The sequence below is a fragment of the Mobula hypostoma genome, chromosome 21 (assembly GCF_963921235.1).
Source record: "Mobula hypostoma chromosome 21, sMobHyp1.1, whole genome shotgun sequence".
Classification (NCBI taxonomy): Eukaryota; Metazoa; Chordata; class Chondrichthyes; order Myliobatiformes; family Myliobatidae; genus Mobula; species Mobula hypostoma.
Window position 1 is genome coordinate 867,929 of NC_086117.1, and position 20,628 is coordinate 888,556.

The following is a 20,628-nucleotide window of genomic DNA, read 5'->3' on the forward strand; positions in this document are numbered from 1 at the left end:
GGCAGGAAAGGCCACATCTCTCCCTGTGAAACCTGAAGGGACACTCCCCAATTTCTTAACTTTACCTAACTTGGAGCATCTGACTGTTGCTGCCTCAGACAAGCTCCTGCCTGGTAAAGACATACAATCCTTTAGTCCCAAGCTGCAGCCTAATGTCCTGAGATTGTGATCAGTATTGATGCAGGAGCCAGTCTGTCCTGGACTGGTGAGATTAGAATAGGTGAGTAAGAATAGAGCAGGGAGAGAACTTGAAACATGTCATCCAACTGAGGCTGCAGAGCGAATACCACATAAGCAGCAATTATTTTCCTTCAGATCGATAAGTGCGTGCAAAGGATGAAAGGCAGTTTGATGATGGATCTCGTCATCTCGTCCAGATCCTGGCTGTTACTTGTGGGACAGTGGGAACCAGCCCTCGGCACTGAAAGGAGTGAGGGTCTCTATTCTCACCAGGCAAAGCAGAACAAGGGCAGAATCAGTGAAGCCTGCACTCTCTTCTGCTATTGGTAGGATGCATTTAATTAAGTTAACCCCTTGGTAAAAATTATTCTTTAATATCCAACAAAACTAGAATGATAGAAATGTGGACCATTTACATAAGGATTGGGGAGAGTCCAGAGACTTCCCAGCCTAATCTTACTTCCAGCACTGGGAATGTAAACCAGTAGGTGACAGTTCTTCATCCACATGACAAGCATGTTTCACGCCGGGGGTTCTGTCTCCATTGCTCCTGCACCAGCTCCGGGTGAGAAAATGATTCCTCGTCACATTCTGGTGTGGTGTTTGACTACTCAGTCGCAGGAATATGAAATTCCTATACACTTCATCTGGGCTCTTCATTATTTAATCCACCTGAGTTAAAACTTGTAGTCATTTACCTGTATAAGGACCTCTAATGGGCTTGGACCTTTGGATCTTGGAAGGAGATGGCCTCTCATTGATCTGGCTAATTGAAGCTTGCTTTGAAGCAGGAGGATGTGGGAAAGAAGACAATGCTTCAGATTCAGTGCCTGGAAGAAACACAATTATTAAGACCATAACATATAGGAGCAGAAGTAGGCCATTTGGCCCATTGAGTCTGCTCTGCAAGATTAACATCTTGTCCCTGTAAGAACTCACTTAATGATCCCTAGGTCATTCAAGCGATACATAGCTCGTATTCTAAGGAGGCTGTTTGGTAAATTAGTGGAGGCAAACATCTTCAGTTTCAAAAATATCCGTCCTTCTTCGCTCTCCCTAGGCTTTTCTCACTTAGATCATTACCGATTTCATCAGGAACAGTATGCACATCAGCTACTTGGACTTTAGATGGCTCAGTGGCTTCAGTGTGTTTCTGCAGTTTGGTACAAGCTCATGGTTTAAAATAAATCAATATTTAAAGGAGTTTTCTAAAGATTAGCTTTATCTTTCACTTGTACATTGAAACATACAATGGAATGCATCCAACACACATCAAAGTTGCTGGTGAACGCAGCAGACCAGGCAGCATCTCTAGGAAGAGGTACAGTTGACGTTTCAGGCCGAGAGTCCTGACGAAGGGTCTTGGCCTGAAACGTCGACTGTACCTCTTCCTAGAGATGCTGCCTGGCCTGCTGCATTCACCAGCAACTTTGATGTGTGTTGCTTGAATTTCCAGCACCTGCAGAATTCCTGTTGTTTGCGAATGGAATGTATCGTTTGTGTTAACAACCAACTCAGTCCAAGGATGTGCTGGGGGCAGTCTGAACGTGTTGCCAAGCTTCCAGTGCCAACATAGCACGTCAATACTTACTAAACTGAACCCGTGCATTTTTAGAATGTGGGAGAAAACCGGGGTACCCAGAGGAAACCCACGTGGAGAACGTACAAATTCCTTACAGAATGGCGGGAATTGAATCCCGGTTGGTGATCACCGGTGATGTAAAGCATTGCACTAACCATAATGCTACCCTGTCACCAACTTTTAAAGTTGATTGTTACAACAAAGAGCATTTGATAAGTACAGTACCAAATTCACAAAACCCTTCATCACCTTCTAGCTTGTCCTCCCGCCTTTCCCCACCTTCTTATTCTAGTGTCTTCCTTTCCAGACCAGATGCAGGGTCTCAGCCTGAAATGTCAACTGTTTATTCCTTCCCACAGATGCTGCCTGACCTGCTGAGTTCCTCCAACATTTTGTATGTGTTAGTCCAGTTTATTAATTGCATCTGGAGACACAAGAGACCGCAGACAATGTAATCTAGAGCAACAAACAATCTGCTGGAAGAAATTGCTGGGTCGAGCACCATCTGTGGGGGGAGAGGAATTGTCAAAACTTTGTATCAGGATTAATTGAATCTCTCAGTAAATTCACAGGTCTGAGAAGGTGCTTATTTTTTTGAAAAGTTTTTCAGCACATTTCTTTTCAAGATTTGACTCTTCTGTGAAGCTCAATCTCTCCCTCTAATATCCAAAAGTTTTGCTGTCCTTGCGCAGTTGGTTGGATGTCCTAAGAGAATATATAGAAACATAGAAAGTCTACAGCACAATACAGGCCCTTCGGCCCACAAAGCTGTGTCAAACATGTACTTACCTTAGAAATTACCTAGGGTTCCCCAAAGCCCTCTATTTTCCTAAGCTCCATGTACCTATCCAGGACTCTCTTAAAAGACCCTGTCATATCCACCTCCTCCACCGTCGCTGGCAGCCCATTCCAGACACTCAACACTCTCTGCATAAAAAAGCTTACCCCTGACATCTCCTCTGTACCTACTTCCAAGCACCTTAAAACTGTGCCCTCTCGTGTTAGCCATTTCAGCCCTGGAAAAAGCCTCTGACTATCCACATGATCAATACCTCTAATCATCGTATACACCTATCTGAAATTCATAACAGTATGCTAGGTCAACCAACCACACAACCATTAATAATTCCATGATTGAAATACAGCCAACTAATAATCTAGAAAATACAGGACTGTACGGTAAACTCAGATGCTGGAAGTCTCAATGATCAATGTATTCATACGGAGATTGATGGGATATTTAAACTAGCTAGTCTAATAACAACCTGTACCGATCAAATCCTAACAGCAATGATTGTGCATACGGCCCATTCACATGGACCACACAATGGGAAGCAGGTACAGTCTGAGTTACAGAGAATCCACAGCACATAGAGACTTGGCTCAGATCTACACTTCATGCTCTCCTCAAGCCTCTCCTTCATCTCATCCCAGCAATCCATCTTCTCTTTTTTTCCTTCCTCATGTTATTATCTGGTTTCTGTACTGTTCACATGTTTTGAGTGAGCAAATTATACTTTCCTTTCTCTTTAGGGAAGAAATTTCCCTTGAATTTCCAAATGAACTTTGAACCTCTTCCAACTGCAGGCACATGTTCCTTTCCCACCACCAATGCTTCACAAGATTCTGCCTGTCTTTGTTCACCTTTACTATTCTCCCCCTCTTACCCCTCAGCTCTCCATCTCTGAGGGCTGGACTCACTACCCTCCTTGTCTGATTCCATCAGCCCATGACCCCCATACCTTTTGTGAAAGGAAAATCATGTCTGACGAATCTCATAGAATTTTTTGAGGATGTAACTAGTAGAGTGGATAGGGGAGAACCAGTGGATGTGGTATATTTGGATTTTCAAAAGGCTTTTGACAAGGTCCCACATAGGAGATTAGTGTGCAAACTTAAAGCACACGGTATTGGGGGTAAGGTATTGGTGTGGGTGGAGAATTGGTTAGCAGACAGGAAGCAAAGAGTGGGAATAAACGGGACCTTTTCAGAATGGCAGGCGGTGACTAGTGGGGTACCGCAAGGCTCAGTGCTGGGACCCCAGTTGTTTACAATATATATTAATGACTTGGATGAGGGAATTAAATGCAGCATCTCCAAGTTTGCGGATGACACGAAGCTGGGTGGCAGTGTTAGCAGTGAGGAGGATGCTAAGAGGATGCAGGGTGACTTGGATAGGTTGGGTGAGTGGGCAAACTCATGGCAGATGCAATTTAATGTGGATAAATGTGAAGTTATCCACTTTGGTGGCAAAAATAGGAAAACAGATTATTATCTGAATGGTGGCCGATTAGGAAAAGGGGAGGTGCAACGAGACCTGGGTGTCATTATACACCAGTCATTGAAAGTGGGCATGCAGGTACAGCAGGCGGTGAAAAAGGCGAACGGTATGCTGGCATTTATAGCGAGAGGATTCGAGTACAGGAGCAGGGAGGTACTACTGCAGTTGTACAAGGCCTTGGTGAGACCACACCTGGAGTATTGTGTGCAGTTTTGGTCCCCTAATCTGAGGAAAGACATCTTTGCCATAGAGGGAGTACAAAGAAGGTTCACCAGATTGATTCCTGGGATGGCAGGTCTTTCATATGAAGAAAGACTGGATGAACTGGGCTTGTACTCGTTGGAATTTAGAAGATTGAGGGGGGATCTGATTGAAACGTATAAGATCCTAAAGGGATTGGACAGGCTAGATGCAGGAAGATTGTTCCCGATGTTGGGGAGGTCTAGAACGAGGGGTCACAGTTTGAGGATAGAGGGGAAGCCTTTTAGGACCGAGGTTAGGAAAAACTTCTTCACACAGAGAGTGGTGAATCTGTGGAATTCTCTGCCACAGCAAACTGTTGAGGCCAGTTCATTAGCTATGTTTAAAAGGAAGTTAGATATGGCCCTTGTGGCTACAGGGGTCAGGGGGTATGGAGGGAAGGCTGGGTTCTGAGTTGGATGATCAGCCATGATCATAATAAATGGCGGTGCAGGCTCGAAGGGCCGAATGGCCTACTCCTGCACCTATTTTCTATGTTTCTATGTTTCTATGTTTCTAACCACCACGGATTCTTCTCCCCTCGTCCCTTTCTTATCTGGTTCCACCGACTAGCTTGTCACAGAGCTTTCTTTCTTTCTTTCTTTTTTTCTCTCTCTCTCTCTCTCCCTCTCTCTCTCAGCTCTATCTGCACATCATCCACCATCTTACCTAGTTCCACATATCACTTACCAGCCATGTCTCACCCTCCCATCTCCTTATTCTGCTGCAGGGCCTTGACCCAAAACATCAGCCATCCCTTTCCCTCCATGGAACTGCTGAGTTCCTCCAACAACATGATGTTTTTTAATTCTTCATTCTTTTCCCAACCTGTTTCCATATCCCCTGATTCCTTTACTGATTAAAAACTCTATCTCAGCTTGAACATCTTTAAAATTCTGTCTCCACAGATTTCTGGGTCAGGGATTTCATTTGAGAGATGAAATTATTCCTCATTTTGAATTTTTCTGAGACCTTCTCCTCTGGTCTTAGACTGTTCCTTCATGGTGATCATCCTCCCTGTCAAATGCTTCCTCATAAGATGATTCAACAACATAGGATGAGGTGAGAGTATCTTCTCTGAACTATCTCCATTCACAAAATGTCTTTCCCTCAAACATGGAGGAGTTGGGTGAAGTGCTTGTTGCCATGTTGTATAAACTCTGACTCTGAAACTGCAGTTAATACTCCAGATGTGGTCTCATTAGTGCTTTTTTATACAGTTGTAGTAGAATTTTACAATACAGTTTAAATTAGTAATCTTCACCAAATCCATGTCTATAAGAAGTATTCACCCCCCCCCCCGCCATGGAAGTGTTTATGTTTTATTGTTTTACAACATTGAATCAGAGTGAATTTGGCTTTTTTGACACTGATCAACAGAAGAATCTGTATCTAAAATACATCTGTATCTGGAAGGCCCAACTGCTGGTGAGTCAGTATCCTGGCAAAAACTACACCATAAAGACAAAAGAGCACTCTGAGCAACTCCACGAAAAAGTTATTGAAAACACAAGTCAGGAGATGGATACAAGAACATTTCCAAGTCACTGAATACCCCCTTGGAGTACAGTTAAGTCAATCATCAAGAAATAGAAAGAACTAGACAACGGGGTGACCCGTCAGGGCACCTTTGAGAGAAGAGTAGTGCAGTCTGATGTGACCAAAATGAACATTAAATTTTCCTGAATGCTACTGGTATCGCTTTGCTTTGGAAACTGAAGTAGAAAACCTCAGTTTATTAAAGAATGACGCATAGCAAAGCAAATATAGCTCCTCCTCGTTTAATGAAGGATACTTTGATGGCATCATTTCTGGTTTATCTGCCACCCTTGTGCCTCTTGTTGTCATTCTGGAGACGTGCAGTCCTTTCATTCCCCCATCTCTTCATTTCTTCTGCTGTTTGTTCTTTGTCTCTGATCCTGGAGACGTGCATTTCTCAGCTCCTTTGTCTCTCCCCTTTCTGTGCCTGTTGTCATTCTGGAGACATGCAGTCCTTTCATCCCCCGTTTCTTCATCTCTTCTGCTGTTTGTTCTTTGTCTCTGATCCTGGAGACGTGCATTTCTCAGCTCCTTTGTCTCTCCTCTTTCTGTGCCTATTGTCGTCATTCTGGAGACGTGCAGTCCTTTCATCCCCTGTTTCTTCATCTCTTCTGCTGTTTGCTTTTTGCCTCTCCTCCTCTGTCTCTTCTTCTCTCATCTTTTTTTGTCCTGACTCTTTGATCCTGGAGTCGTGTGGCACTGGCCTCATCCGACTCTTGTTCTCTCCCTCTCCTTGCCGCTTCCCGACAACGTTTGGCGTCATCTCTTGATCATAATGTCCCCCTTCCCTTTCCACACACAATAATTAGGCTGACCATTTTTTTTTACCCTAATGCTGGATAGAAGATACGAAGCACTAACACCAAAGGATGCTGATTATTCTTGATGATGTGGTTGGCGCTGTCTTAAATGGATGTGATATGGTCACCGCTGTCCTTTGACTGCAGCAAAGGGTTTTATGGGTGTCTCGAAGTACGTCATTACAATAAGATTTAATTATCTCTTATCGATAGGTGGCAGTTAGATCTGTCCCAATCCTGCACATGCTGATGGTGATTAGCAGAATGTGACCCCTCGAAATAGAGCTGCCTGCCCTTTTGCTCCGGTAGGTGTCGCTGCTGAGGCTGGCCGTGCGCAAGCGTCGGGCTGTCGCGTCCCGATTTCCATGATGGCAGATCGGCTCTCGGGTGAAAGCCAGCCTATTGATTTTTGGTGAATGAACAATTTTATACGAATATATAACCCTGAACTTTGCCTGCATTCTGTAAGTTAGTGCATTTTAATTCAATTTAGCCAAAAAAAGTGCCGCTGTAACGCACCGTTTGCACTAATTGAAGGTCACAAACAGACAGACAGAGCATGAGAGTTTTAGTAGTATATAGATATGACACAGCTGTAAATCAGCCTAGAGCAGACTGTCTTCAAAAAACAAGTCACCGTGCAAGACGGGGGATATTGAAGGAGGCTACTAAGTGACTTATGACAACCCTGGAGGAGGCACAAGCTTCAGTGGCTGAGATGGGAGAGACTGTATGCACAACAACTGTTGCCTGGGTGCTTCACCAGTCACAGCTTTATCGGAGAGTGGCAAAGAAAACGCCACTGTTGAAAAAAACTCACATGAAATCTTGGCTGGAGTATGCTAGAAGGCATGTGGGAGATTCTGAAGTCAGCTGGAAGAAGGTTCGATGGTCTGATGAAACCAAAATTAAGCTTTTTGCCCATCAGACTAAACACTATGTTTGGCATAAGCCAAACACTATGCATCATCAAACACACACTATCCCTACTGTGAAGCACGGTGGTGGCTGCACCATGCTGTGGGGATGCTTCACAGCAGCAGGCCTTGGAAGGCTTGCAAAGGTAGAGGCTAAAGTGAATGCATCAAAATACAGGGAAATCCTGGAGGAAATCTGCAAGCCTGATGCAGTATGCAAGACAACTGTGACTTGCGAGAAGATTTGTTTTCCATCAAGCCAATGACTCCAAGCAGAAAGCCAGAGCTACACAGGAATGGCTTAAACACAACAAAGTTAATGTCCTGGTGTGGCCAAGTCAGAGTCCAGACCTCACTCCAATTGAGAATTTGCCGTTGGACTTGAAAAGGGCTGTTCACTCATGATCCCCATGCAATCTGACAGAGTTTGAGCAGTTTTGTAAAGAATGGGGAAAAATTGCAGTGTTCAGATGTGCAAAGCTGATAGAGACCTATCCACACAGACTCAAGGCTGTAATTGCTGAAAAAGGTGCATCTAGTAAATACTGACTTGAAGGAGGTGATAATTATGCAATCAATTATTTTGTGTTTTATATTTGTAATTAATTAAGATCACTCTGTAGAAATCTGATTTCACTTTGACACAAAGGAGTCTTATTCCTGTTCTGTTTAAGGTCTTTGATCTGAAGATTAACTCCACTCATCTTCCCACGGATGCTGCCTGACTTGCTGAGTGTTTCCAGCATTTTCTGTTTATGTTTCAGATTTCCAGCATCTGTTGTTTTATTGATTTAGTTCAGTTAAGTTATGTGTCTGGTTCTTCAGGCATATCTCCGATCCCCTGGATTATTAAAAGTTGAAGATTCCTCTCTTAGTGTTCAGGAGGGATACATTCCAATGTTTCAGTCATGAGAATAGCAGTCCTGATGAAGGGTCTCAGCTCAAAATGTCGACTGCTTATTCCCTTCCATAGATGCTGCCTGACCTGCTGAGTTTCTCCAGCATTTTGTGTGTTGCTCTGGATTTCCAGCATCTGCAGAATCTCTTGTGTTTCCCAACTCCTACCTTTGTAACACAATGACTGCTGGAGGAACTTAGTGGCTCTGGCAATATCAGAGAGGGAATGGTTGAGATCCTTCAACTGCACTGGAAGAGAAAGGGAAGGTAGGCAGTAAACAGAGGTGGGGGGAAGGAGCAAAAGCTGGCAGGAGGTAAGTGGATTCAGCTGAGGGGGTGTGATGGGCAGATAGCGGAGGAGGAGAGTGGGAAGAGTGCCAGAAGCTAGGAGGTGATAGGTGGAAGTGACAAAGGCTGAAAATGATGGACTCTGATTAGAGACAGAATGTGGAATTCAGGGAGGGAGGTGGGGAGGGCAAATCTGTGCAGTGGGGGAATGGGAACTAGTGGGAGGAGTATGTGGGTGATGGGCAGATGGAGAGAGTGGGAGAGCAGAAAGTAACATGGTGTGAGAAACACACATCGAAGTTGCTGGTGAACGCAGCAGGCCAGGCAGCATCTCTAGGAAGAGGTGCAGTCGACGTTTCAGGCCGAGACCCTTCGTCAGGACTAACTGAAGGAAGAGTGAGTAAGGGATTTGAAAGCTGGAGGGGGAGGGGGAGATGCAAAATGATAGGAGAAGACAGGAGGGGGAGGGATGGAGCCGAGAGCTGGACAGGTGATAGGCAGAAGGGGATACGAGAGGATCATGGGACAGGAGGCCCAGGGAGAAGGACGGGGGGGGGGGACGACCCAGAGGATGGGCAAGGGGTATATTCAGAGGGACAGAGGGAGAAAAAGGAGAGTGAAAGAAAGAATGTGTGTATAAAAATAAGTAACAAATGGAGTACGAGGGGGAGGTGGGGCATTAGCGGAAGTTAGAGAAGTCGACGGCAAACTGTTGAGGCCAGTTCATTAGCTATGTTTAAAAGGAAGTTAGATATGGCCCTTGTGGCTACAGGGGTCAGGGGGTATGGAGGGAAGGCTGGGTTCTGAGTTGGATGATCAGCCATGATCATAATAAATGGCGGTGCAGGCTCGAAGGGCCGAATGGCCTACTCCTGCACCTATTTTCTATGTTTCTTTGTTTCTATAAGGTGTTGTTCCTCAAACCTGAGTGTGGCTTCATCCTTACAGTAGAGGAGGCTGTGGATAGACATGTCAGAATGGTAATGGGACGTGGAATTAAAATGTGTGGCCACTGGGAGATCTTGCTTTCTCTGGCGGACAGAGCGTAGGTGTTCAGCAAAGCGGTCTCCCAGTCTGCGTCAGATCTCGCCAATATATAAAAGGCCACATCGGGAGCACCGTACGCAGTAAATCACCCTAGCCGACTCACAGGTGAAGTGTCGCCTCACCTGGAAGGACTGTCTGGGGCCCTGAATGGTGGTAAGGGGGGAAGTGTAAGGGCATGTGTAGCACTTGTTCCGCTTACACGGATAAGTGCCAGGAGGGAGATCAGTGGGGAGGGATGGGGGGGGAACGAATGGACAAGGGAGTCGCGTAGGGAGCGATCCCTGTGGAATGCAGAGAGAGGCGGGGGAGGGAAAGATGTGCTTAGTAGTGGGATCCCGTTGGAGGTGGCGGAAGTTACGGAGAATAATATGTTGGACCCGGAGGCTGGTGGGGTGGTAGGTGAGGACCAGGGGAACCCTATTCCTAGTGGGGTGGCGGGAGGATGGAGTGAGAGCAGATATACGGGAAATGGGGGAGATGCGTTTAAGAGCAGAGTTGATAGTGGAGGAAGGGAAGACCCTTTCTTTAAAAAAGGAAGACATCTCCCTCGTCCTGGAATGAAAAGCCTCATCCTGAGAGCAGATGCGGCGGAGACGGAGGAATTGCGAGAAGAGGATGGCGTTTTTGCAAGAGACAGGGTGAGAAGAGGAATAGTCCAGATAGCTGTGAGAGTCAGTAGGCTTATAGTAGACACCAGTGGATAAGCTGTCTCCAGAGACAGAGACAGAAAGACCTAGAAAGGGGAGGGAGCTGTCGGAAATGGACCAGGTAAACTTAAGGGCAGGGTGAAAGTTGGAGGCAAAGTTAATAAAGTCAACGAGCTCAGCATGCGTGCAGGAAGCAGCGCCAATGCAGTCGTCGATGTAGCGAAGGAAAAGTGGGGAACAGATACCAGAATAGGCACAGAACATAGATTGTTCCACAAACCCAACAAAAAGGCAGGCATAGCTAGGACCCATATGGGTGCCCATAGCTACACCTTTAGTTTGGAGGAAGTGGGAGGAGCCAAAGGAGAAATTATTAAGAGTAAGGACTAATTCCGCTAGACGGAGCAGAGCGGTGGTGGAGGGGAACTGATTAGGTCTGGAATCCAAAAAGAAGCGGAGAGCTTTGAGACCTTCCTGATGGGGGATGGAAGTATATAGGGACTGGACATCCATGGTGAAAATAAAGCGGTGGGGGCCAGGGAACTTAAAATCATCGAAAAGTTTAAGAGTGTGAGAAGTGTCACGAACATAGGTAGGAAGGGATTGAACAAGGGGGGATAAAAGCGTGTTGAGGTATGCAGAAACGAGTTCGGTGATGCAGGAGCAAGCTGAGACAATAGGTTGGCCAGGACAGGCAGGTTTGTGGATCTTGGGTAGGAGGTAGAAACGGGAAGTGCAGGGTGTGGGAACTATAAGGTTGGTAGCAGTGGATGGGAGATCCCCAGAGCAGATAAAGTCGGTGATGGTGTGGGAGACAATGGCCTGGTGCTCCTTAGTGGGGTCACAATCGAGGGGTAAATAAGAGGAGGTATCCGCAAGTTGTCGCTGTGCCTCGGCAAGGTAGAGGTCAGTACGCCAGACTACAACAGCACCCTCCTTATCGGCGGGTTTAATAAGGTTAGGATTAGTACGGAGGGAGTGGAGAGCAGAGCGTTTGGAAGGAGTGAGGTTGGAATGGGGACAAGGTGCAGTGAAGTCGAGACGGTTGATGTCCCGTCGGCAGTTAGCAATAAAGAGATCCAGAGCAGGCAGAAGACCAGAGCGGGGTGTCCATGAAGAAGAGGAGGGTTGAAGACGGGAGAAGAGGTCATCGGTGGGGGTGGAAGAGTCCTTGCCGAAGAAGTAGGCTCGGAGACGGAGACGGCGGAAGAAAAGTTCCGCATCATTGCGAACACGGAACTCGCTGAGGTGTGGGCGAAGGGGGACAAAGGTGAGGCCCTTACTGAGAACAGAGCGTTCTGCCTCCGACGGTTGAAGGTCGGAAGGGTTGGTAAGGACCCAGCACGGATGAGATCTGGGATCAGAGGGGGGAGGGGGGAGGCTGGGTGTGTCAATGGAGAGGGGAGGGTTGGGGTGAGAGGAAGATGGAGCCTCTGAGGGCCCAGGAGTTGACGGTGGGATCTGAGGAAGACGGGGCTGCGGAGTGCTGGTGGGGGAAGGGGAGACGGGAGTCACAACAGCAGCACATAAAGACCCGGCCTGGAGTTCAAGGCTGGAGTTGCAGTTGGTGGTTGCGCAATCGCTGTGAAGGTGTCCATGGTCGTTGCTGGAGTCCGGGTTTTGAATATGCCCCGAGGTGTTGGAGCCGGCGAGATCAATGGCAGGGGCCGCAATCTGAAGTTCATGCCTGCTGGCGTTGGGGCCAGCAGGCTCTGGAGTCCATAGATGTAGGATCTTGCGATCTTTGCCTAACATGACAAAGTCAAAAGAATGGTGATTGCAGGCGTGAATCCGACGGAGGATGAAATAACGGGTAGGACCATTACAGACGGCGAAGAAAGTGTCCCGAAGGTGTGGAAGGGTCTGGGATAGGGACACCAAGTACCTCCTCATGGCGGAGAGAGTCGCCTTCAGAGCTTGACGGGAGAAGCGGTGAGAGGCAGAGTCAATAAAATGTGAGTACCTGGGATCCTCAGAAGGTCCAAATTGAGAGGCTTGGAAACGAATCCTAAAGCCAACTGGAGTAAACTGGCGACAGAGACACGTTCCAAGAAAGGATATATGGCTGTGATAGCGAGTCTGAGTCAAAATGTGGTCGAAAAGTTGAAGAAATGGTGTGAGAATGTTGTTCTTGAATTACAGTTCAGCATTCAACACCATAATTCCCTCCAGGCTTGACAAGAAGCTCAGAGACCTCGGCCTTCACGCTGTCTTGTGTAGCTGGATCCTGGACTTCTTGTCAGATCATCGGCAGGTGGTAAGAGTGGGCTCCACCTCTGCCCCTCTGACTCTCAACATAGGAGCCCCTCAGGGCTATGTCCTAAGCCCCCTCCTTTACTCCCTATATACTCATGACTGTGTTGCCATCCACAGCTCCAATCTGCTAATTAAATTTATTGACAATACCACATTGATTGGCCTAATCTCAAAGAATAATGAGGTAGCCTACAGAGAAGAAGTCATCACCTTGACACAGTGGTGTCAAAAAAACAACTTCTCCCTCAATGTCACAAAAATAAAGGAGCTGATTGTGGTCTACAGGAGGAATAGAGACAGGCTAACCCCTATTGACATCAAAGGATATGAGGTTGAGAGGATGAACAGCTTTAAGTTCCTTGGCATCCAGATTACCGAGGATCTCACGTGGTCTATACATACTGGCTGTGTGGTGAAAAGAGCACAACATTCCTCCTTTACCTCAGACGGTTGAAGAAGTTTGGCCTGCCTCCCCAAAATCTAAGGACTTTCTACAGGGGCACAATTGAAAACATCATGACTGGTTGCATCACTGCTTGGAATGGGAACTGTAATTCTCTCAATCACAGGACTCTACAGAGCGTGGTGCATCTGTAGATGTGAACTTCCTAACTATTCAGAGGCAGGTGCGTAAAAAGGGCCCAAAGGATCATTGGGGACCCGAGTCACCCCAACCACAAACTGTTCCAGCTGCTACCATCTGGGAAATGGTACCACAGCATTAAAACCAGAACCAACAGGCTCCGGGACAGCTTCTTCCATCAGACCATCAGACTGCTTAATTCATGCGGACACAACTGTATGTCTACGTTATATTGATTGTCCTGTTGTACACACTATTTACTACTACTGTTTATTACAAGGTATTATCAATTGCACATTGCATATTTAGATGGAGATGTATGTAAAGATTTTTATTCCTCATTTAAGTGGAGGATGTAAGAAATAAAGTTAATTCAATTCAATAATGGGGCGAGGTAAATCTGGAGGTGAGAGAAAAGGGGCAGAAGAAATAGGAGAATTCTCCGCTCATACTATTGCATTGTAGACCACGCAGGGGGATACTAAATGCTGCTCCTCCAGTTTGCGGTTAGCCTCATCTTGGCAGGTCATTGTGGGGTTGGTAGGCAGAATTAAAATGGCTGACAATCAAGGAGATTCAGATGGCTCAGGCAGATGGAGCGAAATGCTTGCCAAAGCATTCACCCAGTATGTGTCTGTTCTCTTCCACGTCTCCCACATTCTTCTGTTCTGGAGAGCAAGAAAGGGTGTCAAAAGGAACAGCAGGATCTGGATTAGTTGGTAATTTGGGTAGAGAAATGACAAGTGGAGTCTCATCTGGACAAGTGAAAAGAAATGGATTTTGGGAGATCAATGTAGAAGCGAGGTGCACAGTCAATGGCTGGACCCTTTAGGAGCTCTGATGTACAGAAGGATCTTAGACTCATAGAGATGTACAGCACAGAAAAAGGCCCCACAGCCCATCCAGTCCATGCTGAACCAGTTAAACTGCCTACTCCCATTGATAGCCCTCCATACCCCAACCATCCAAGTACCTATGCAAACTTCTCTTCAACATTGACATCATTTGCACGCACTGTTTGCACTGGCAGCTCATTCCACACGCTTGACGGCCCTCTGAGTGAAGGCGTTTCCCCTCCTAAGACCACAAGGCAAAAGACATAGGATCAGAATTAGGCCATTCAGCCCATCGAGTCTGCTCCAGCATTTCATCATGGCTGATCCCAGATCTCACTCAACCCCATACACCTGCCTTCTCACCATATCGTTTGATGCCCTGACTGATCAGGAAACGATCAACTCCTGCCTTAACTATAGGCATGGACTTGACTTCAACTGGAGTCTGTGGCAGAGCATTCCAGAGATTTACTACTCCCTGGGTAAAAAAAAATACCTCCTTATCTCTGTCTAGTTTCGAGGCTGTGCCCTCTAGTTCCGGATACTCCCACCATAGGAAACATCCTCTCCACATCTACCCTATCTAGCCCTTTCAACATTCAGTAGGCTTCAATGAGATCCCCCCACATCCTTCGAAATTCCAGTGAGTACAAGCCCAAAGCTGCCAAACCCTACTCATATGTTCTTCTCTGAACTCTCCCCAATAACAACACATCCTATCTGAGATATGGGGCCCAAAGCTGTTGACAATATTCCAAGTGCGGCCTGACTTGTGTCTTATAAAGACTCGGCATTATCGCCTTGCTTTTATATTCTATTCCCCTTGAAATAAATGCAAGCTTCCAAAATTCCAGCCAACTCCTCTCTCATGCCTCTATAATTCCCTTTACAGGTGTTCCCCACTTTTCGAACGTTCGCTTTACAAAACCTCGCTGCTACGAAAGACCTACATTAGTTACCTGTTTTCGCTAACAGAAGGTGTTTTCACTGTTACGAAAAAAGGCAGCGTGCGTCCTGAGCAGCCAAGCTCCTCTCCTGAAACTGCATTCTAGCCGGCATTGCTTAAACACATGCCTGTGAGCAGCATACCTTATATCTAAGGTATCGGAAAAGCCTAAGAGAGCTTGTAAGGGTTTTACACTTAGCGTAAAACTAGACATAATTAAGCAAGGACAAAATGAGTTTGGCTTGTGGAAGTTGACGAAGATGATGTTGAAGAGGTTTTGGCATCCCCTGACCAAGAACTGATAGATGAAGAGCTGATGCAATTGGAAGAGGAAAGGATAACAATCGAAACCAAATGTAGTAGCGAACGGACTGAAAGTGAATTTGTCCAGGAACTGAACGTGAAGCAACTGTGTGAGATTTTCGCTGCAATGATTGCAGAAAAGTATGACTTTAATTTTGAAAGGGTATGTCGGTTTAGGGCATATTTGCAAGATGGTTTGCGTGCTTACAAAGAACTGTATGATAGAAAAATGTGCGAGGCTAAGCAGTCAAGCATACTGTCATTTTTCAAGCCTTCCACATCAGCCACAGCAGACGACGAACCTCGACATTCGACATAGAGGCAGGCAGACATAGAAGAAGATGACCTGCCTGCTCTGATGGAAACGGACGACGATGAGATGACACCCCAGTGTCTCACCACCCCAACCCTCGGGCTGCGGACCAATACACTGCCGCGATTGCCAATTGCGTCGCCTCTGATCTGGGCCGACATTTACGTGCTGAGCAGCACCTAATTAATTAGCTTGTTTATTTCAGCTCTTTTCTTAAAGATGTGCTGGGTGCGTCCTGGCTACGGCTGCATTCTCCGTGGATCGGTATCGGTTCACTGCCTGGAGGGTGGGGGCCACTGCACCACCCCACCCTCTGACGACTCAGCCTAACACACCATCATCAGTGTGCTGTCTTCCCGATTCCGTTAAGTGATACTACACTGTACATACACTATTTCTACTTTATATATGCTGTGTATTTTTATATGTTATTTGGTATGATTTGGCAGCTTCATAGCTTAAAGGTTACTGGAGAGAGTGTTTTTGCCGAGAGCACTTGCGCTGTATTTCTGCCAAGAGCGCTTGCATGAGATTTTTGCTACGGAGAACGGTGCGGCAATGATTGTAAAAAAGTATTTCTACTTTATATAGGCTGTGTATTTATCATACCATTCCTGCTTTTACTATATGTTACTGTTATTTTAGGTTTTATGTGTTATTTGGCATGATTTGGTAGGTTATTTTTTGAGTCTGCGAATGCTCACAAATTTTTCCCATATAAATAAATGGTAATTGTTTCTTCACTTTACGACATTCCAGCTTACGAACCGTTTCATAGGAACACTCTACCTTCAGATGGCGGGGAAACCTGTACTCCACTGTTATACTGTTACATCTGACTTTAGCTTCTCAAATTTCAGAGTGAATTTGGTCATACTATGATCACTTGCCCCTAAGGGCTTGTTTATCTTAAGCTCTCTAATCAATTCTGGTTCATTTCACAACATCCAATCCAGAATAGCTGATCCTCCAGCAGGCTCAACCACTACCTACTCTAAAAAGCCATCTCATCGGCACTCTAGAAAGTCCCCCTCTTGGAATCCAGCACCAACCTGATTTTCCCAGTCTTCCTGCATATTGAAGTCCCTCATGACTATTGTAACATTATCCTATTGGCATGCATTTTCTATCTCCCGTTGCCTTCATCAACCATGGGATTGAGTTTAAGAGCCGAGAGATAATGTTACAGTTATGTAGGACCCTGGTCAGACCCCACTTGGAGTACTGTGCTCAGTTCTGGTCACCTCACTACAGGAAGGATGTGGAAACTATTGAAAGGGTGCAGAGGAGATTTACAAGGATGTTGCCTGGATTGAGGAACATGCCTTATAAGAGCAAGTTGAGTGAACTTGGCCTTTTCTCCTTGGAGTGACGGAGGATGAGAGGTGACCTGATGGAGGTGTATAAAATGATGAGAGGCATGGATTGTGTGGATAGTCAGAGGCTTTTTTCCCAGGGCTGAAATGGCTAACACAAGAAGGCATAGTTTTAAGGTGCTTGGAAGTAGGTACAGAGGAGATGTCAGGGGTAAGTTTTTTACGCAGAGAGTATTGAGTGCGTGGAATGGGTTGCCAGCGATGGTGGTGGAGGCGGATACGATAGGGTCTTTTAAGAGACTCCTGGACAGGTACATGGAGCTTAGAAAAATAGACGGCTATGGGTAACCCTAGGTAATTTCTAAAGTAAGTCCATGTTCGGCACAGCATTGTGGGCCGAATGGCCTGTATTGTGCTGTAGGTTTTCTATGTTTCTATGTAATTTGTAGGCCACATTCTTACCACTGTTTTGAGTCTGTATACAACTCCCATCAGGGTCTTTTAACCCTTGCAGTTCCTTAGCTCTATCCACAATGATTCAACACCTTCCAACCCTGTGTCACCTCTTTCTAATAATTTGATTTCATTTTTTACCAAGAGAACAATACTGTCCCCTCTACCTACCTGCCTATCCTTTTGATACAATATGTATCCTTGGACATTAAGCTCCCAGCTATAATCCTTGAGCCATGATTCTTTGATGCCTACAACATCATAGCTGCCAATATGCAACTGTGTTGCAAGTTCAGCTACCTTATTCTGTACACTGTAAAGAAATCTTTTGTCACTTTGCCCTTCAAAAATCAAGGTATTGAGGACAAGAGATGGGATGTCGATTGGCCAAATGGAATACTTCAGCTCCTATGGTCCTGTGGTCTTACGTTATGTTGAAATGTATAAGACATATTACATGAGGCCTCATTTGGAGTGTTGTGTGCAATTTTGATCACCTACCTACAGGAAAGGTATAAATAAGGTTGAAAGAGTACAGAAAAAAATTACAATGATGTCGCTGGGTCTGGAGGACGTGAGTTAAAAGGAAAGATTGAATAAGTTAGGACTTTATTCCTTGGAACATAGAGGATTGAGAGAAGATTTGATAGAGGTATACAAAATTATGAGAGGCATAGAGGGGTAAATGCAAACAGGCTTTATCCACTGTGCTTGGGTGGGACTACAACCGGTGGTCATGTGTTAAGGGCGATAAGTGAAAGTTTTAAGAGGCACAGGATAGATATGTCCCATAGAGGAAGAGGTTCTGAAATGACAGGTGTAGATAACCGTGGCAGACAAGGGAAGTTAAGGACAGCATAAAAGCCAAGGAAAGAGTCCACTATTAAAGATGAAATAGCGGCATATCTTGATAGCAGTGATAGGACTGGGCTGAGCCAGCATGGATTTACCAAGGGCAAATCATGCTTGTCTAATCTATTGGAGTTTTTCGAGGATGTAACCAGGAAGATAGACGTGGGAGATCCAGTGGATGTGGTGTACCTTGACTTTCAGAAGGCATTTGATAAGGTACCACATAGGAGATTGGTGGGTAAAATCAGAGCTCATGGCATTGGGGGGAGGATATTGATATGGATAGAAAACTGGTTGGCAGATAGAAAGCAAAGGGTAGCAATGAATGGGTGTTTCTCGGAATGGCAGGTGGTGACTAGTGGGGTGCCACAGGGCTCGGTATTGGGACCACAGCTGTTTACAATTTACGTCAATGATTTAGAGGAAGGCATCGTGAATAACATCAGCAAGTTTGCTGATGATACTAAGCTGGGTGGCAGTGTGACATGTGATGAGGATGTTAGGAGAATTCAAGGTGACTTGGATAGGCTGGGTGAGTGGGCAGAAACTTGGCAGATGGCGTTTAATATGAATAAGTGTGAGGTTTTTCACTTTGGGAGCAAGAACAGGAAGGCAGATTATTATCTGAACGGTGTGGAGTTAGGTAAGGGAGAAATTCAAAGAGATCTAGGAGTACTTGTTCATCAGTCTCTGAAGGTGAATGAACAAGTGCAGCAGGCAGTGAAGAAGGCTAATGGAATCTTAGCCTTTATTACAAAGGGAATTGAGTACAAGAGCAAGGAAATCCTTTTGCATTTGTACAGGGTCCTGTTGAGACCACACCTGGAGTATTGTGTGCAGTTTTGGTCTCCAGGGTTAAGGGAGGACACCCTGGCTGTGGAGGAGGTGCAGCATAGGTTCACTAGGTTAATTCCTGGGATGTCCAGACTGTCTTACACAGAGAGGTTACAGAGACTGGGCTTGTACACGCTGGAATTAAGGAGATTGAGGGGGGATCTGATTGAGACATATAAGATTATTAAGGGTTTGGACAAGATAGAGGCAGGAAATATGTTCCAGATGCTGGGAGAGTCCAGTACCAGAGGGCATGGTTTAAGAATAAGGGGTAGGTCATTTAGGACAGAGTTGAGGAGGAACTTCTTCTCCCAGAGAGTTGTGGAGGTGTGGAACACGCTGCCTCAGAAGGCAGTGGAGGCCAATTCTCTGGATGCTTTCAAGAAGGAGCTAGATAGGTATCTTATGGATAGGGGAATCAAGGGTTATGGGGATAAGGCAGGAACTGGGTATTGATAGTAGATGATCAGCCATGATCTCAGAATGGCGGTGCAGGCTCGAAGGGCCGAATGGTCTACTTCTGCACCTATTGTCTATTGTCTATTGAAAGGACATATCAGATAGCAAAAGTGAGTGGGAAGTTGGATATTTGGGAAGCTTTTAAAATCCAACAAAAGGGAACTAAAAAAGCCATAAGAAGGGAAAAGATGAAATATAGGGGCAGACTAGCCAATAATATAAAGCAGGATACCAAAGGTTTTTTTTCAGTTATATAAAGAGTAAAAGGGAGGTGAAAGTTGATATTGGACCACTGGAAAATGATGCTGGTGAGGTAGTAATGGGGAACAAAGAAATGGCAGATGAACCTAATGAGTACTTTGCATCAGTCTTCACTGTGGAAGACACTAGCAGTATGCCAGAGGTCTGTGGGTGCCAGAGAGCAGGAGTGAGTGCCATTGGTATTACAAAGGAAAAAGTGTGAGGCAAACTCAAAGGTCTGAAGGTGGATAAGTCACCTGGACCAGATAGACTACATCCCAGAGTCCTGAAAGAGGTTGCTGAAGAGATAATGGATGCCTTGATCATGATCTTTCAAGAATCACTTGATTCTGGCATCGTCCTGGAGGACTGTAAAATTGAAAATGTCACTCCACTCTTTAAGAAGAGGGAAAGGTAAAAGAAAGGAAATTATAGGCCGGTTAGCCTAACCTTAGCGGTTGGGAAAGTGTTGGAGTCTATTGTTAAAGATAAGGTTTTGAGGTACTTGGAGACTAATGACAAATAAGTCAAAGACAGCATGGTTTTTGTAAAGGAAAATCTTGCCAGACAAATCTGTTAGAGTTCTTCAGGGAAGTAACAAGCAGGGTGGACAGAGGAGAGGCAGTGGATGTCATTTACTTAGATTTCCAGAAGGCACTCGATAATGTGCCATACATGAAGCTGCTTGACAAAATAAAATCCTGTGGCATTACAGGAAAGATACTGACATGGATAGCAGAACGGCTGACAGGCAGGAGGCAGTGGGTGGGATTAAAAGGGGCGCTTTCTGGTTGGCTGCCGGTGACTAGTGGTGTTCCC

General features: G+C 45.6%; 1 protein-coding gene across 7 annotated transcripts in view; it reads right to left on the bottom strand.

Annotated features, from left to right (window-relative positions):
* Positions 1-20,628, bottom strand: part of LOC134359725 (microtubule organization protein AKNA-like) — a 136,934-nt gene that overhangs the window by 14,971 nt on the left and 101,335 nt on the right. For 6 of the 7 annotated variants that reach the window (XM_063073248.1, XM_063073251.1, XM_063073250.1 and 3 more), the window contains one exon: positions 879-1,010. The exons of the other annotated variant lie outside the window; for it this stretch is intronic. In XM_063073248.1, the coding sequence (XP_062929318.1) occupies positions 879-1,010 (132 nt within the window). The remainder of the gene's footprint in view (positions 1-878; positions 1,011-20,628) is intronic. 7 annotated transcript variants of the gene reach the window in all.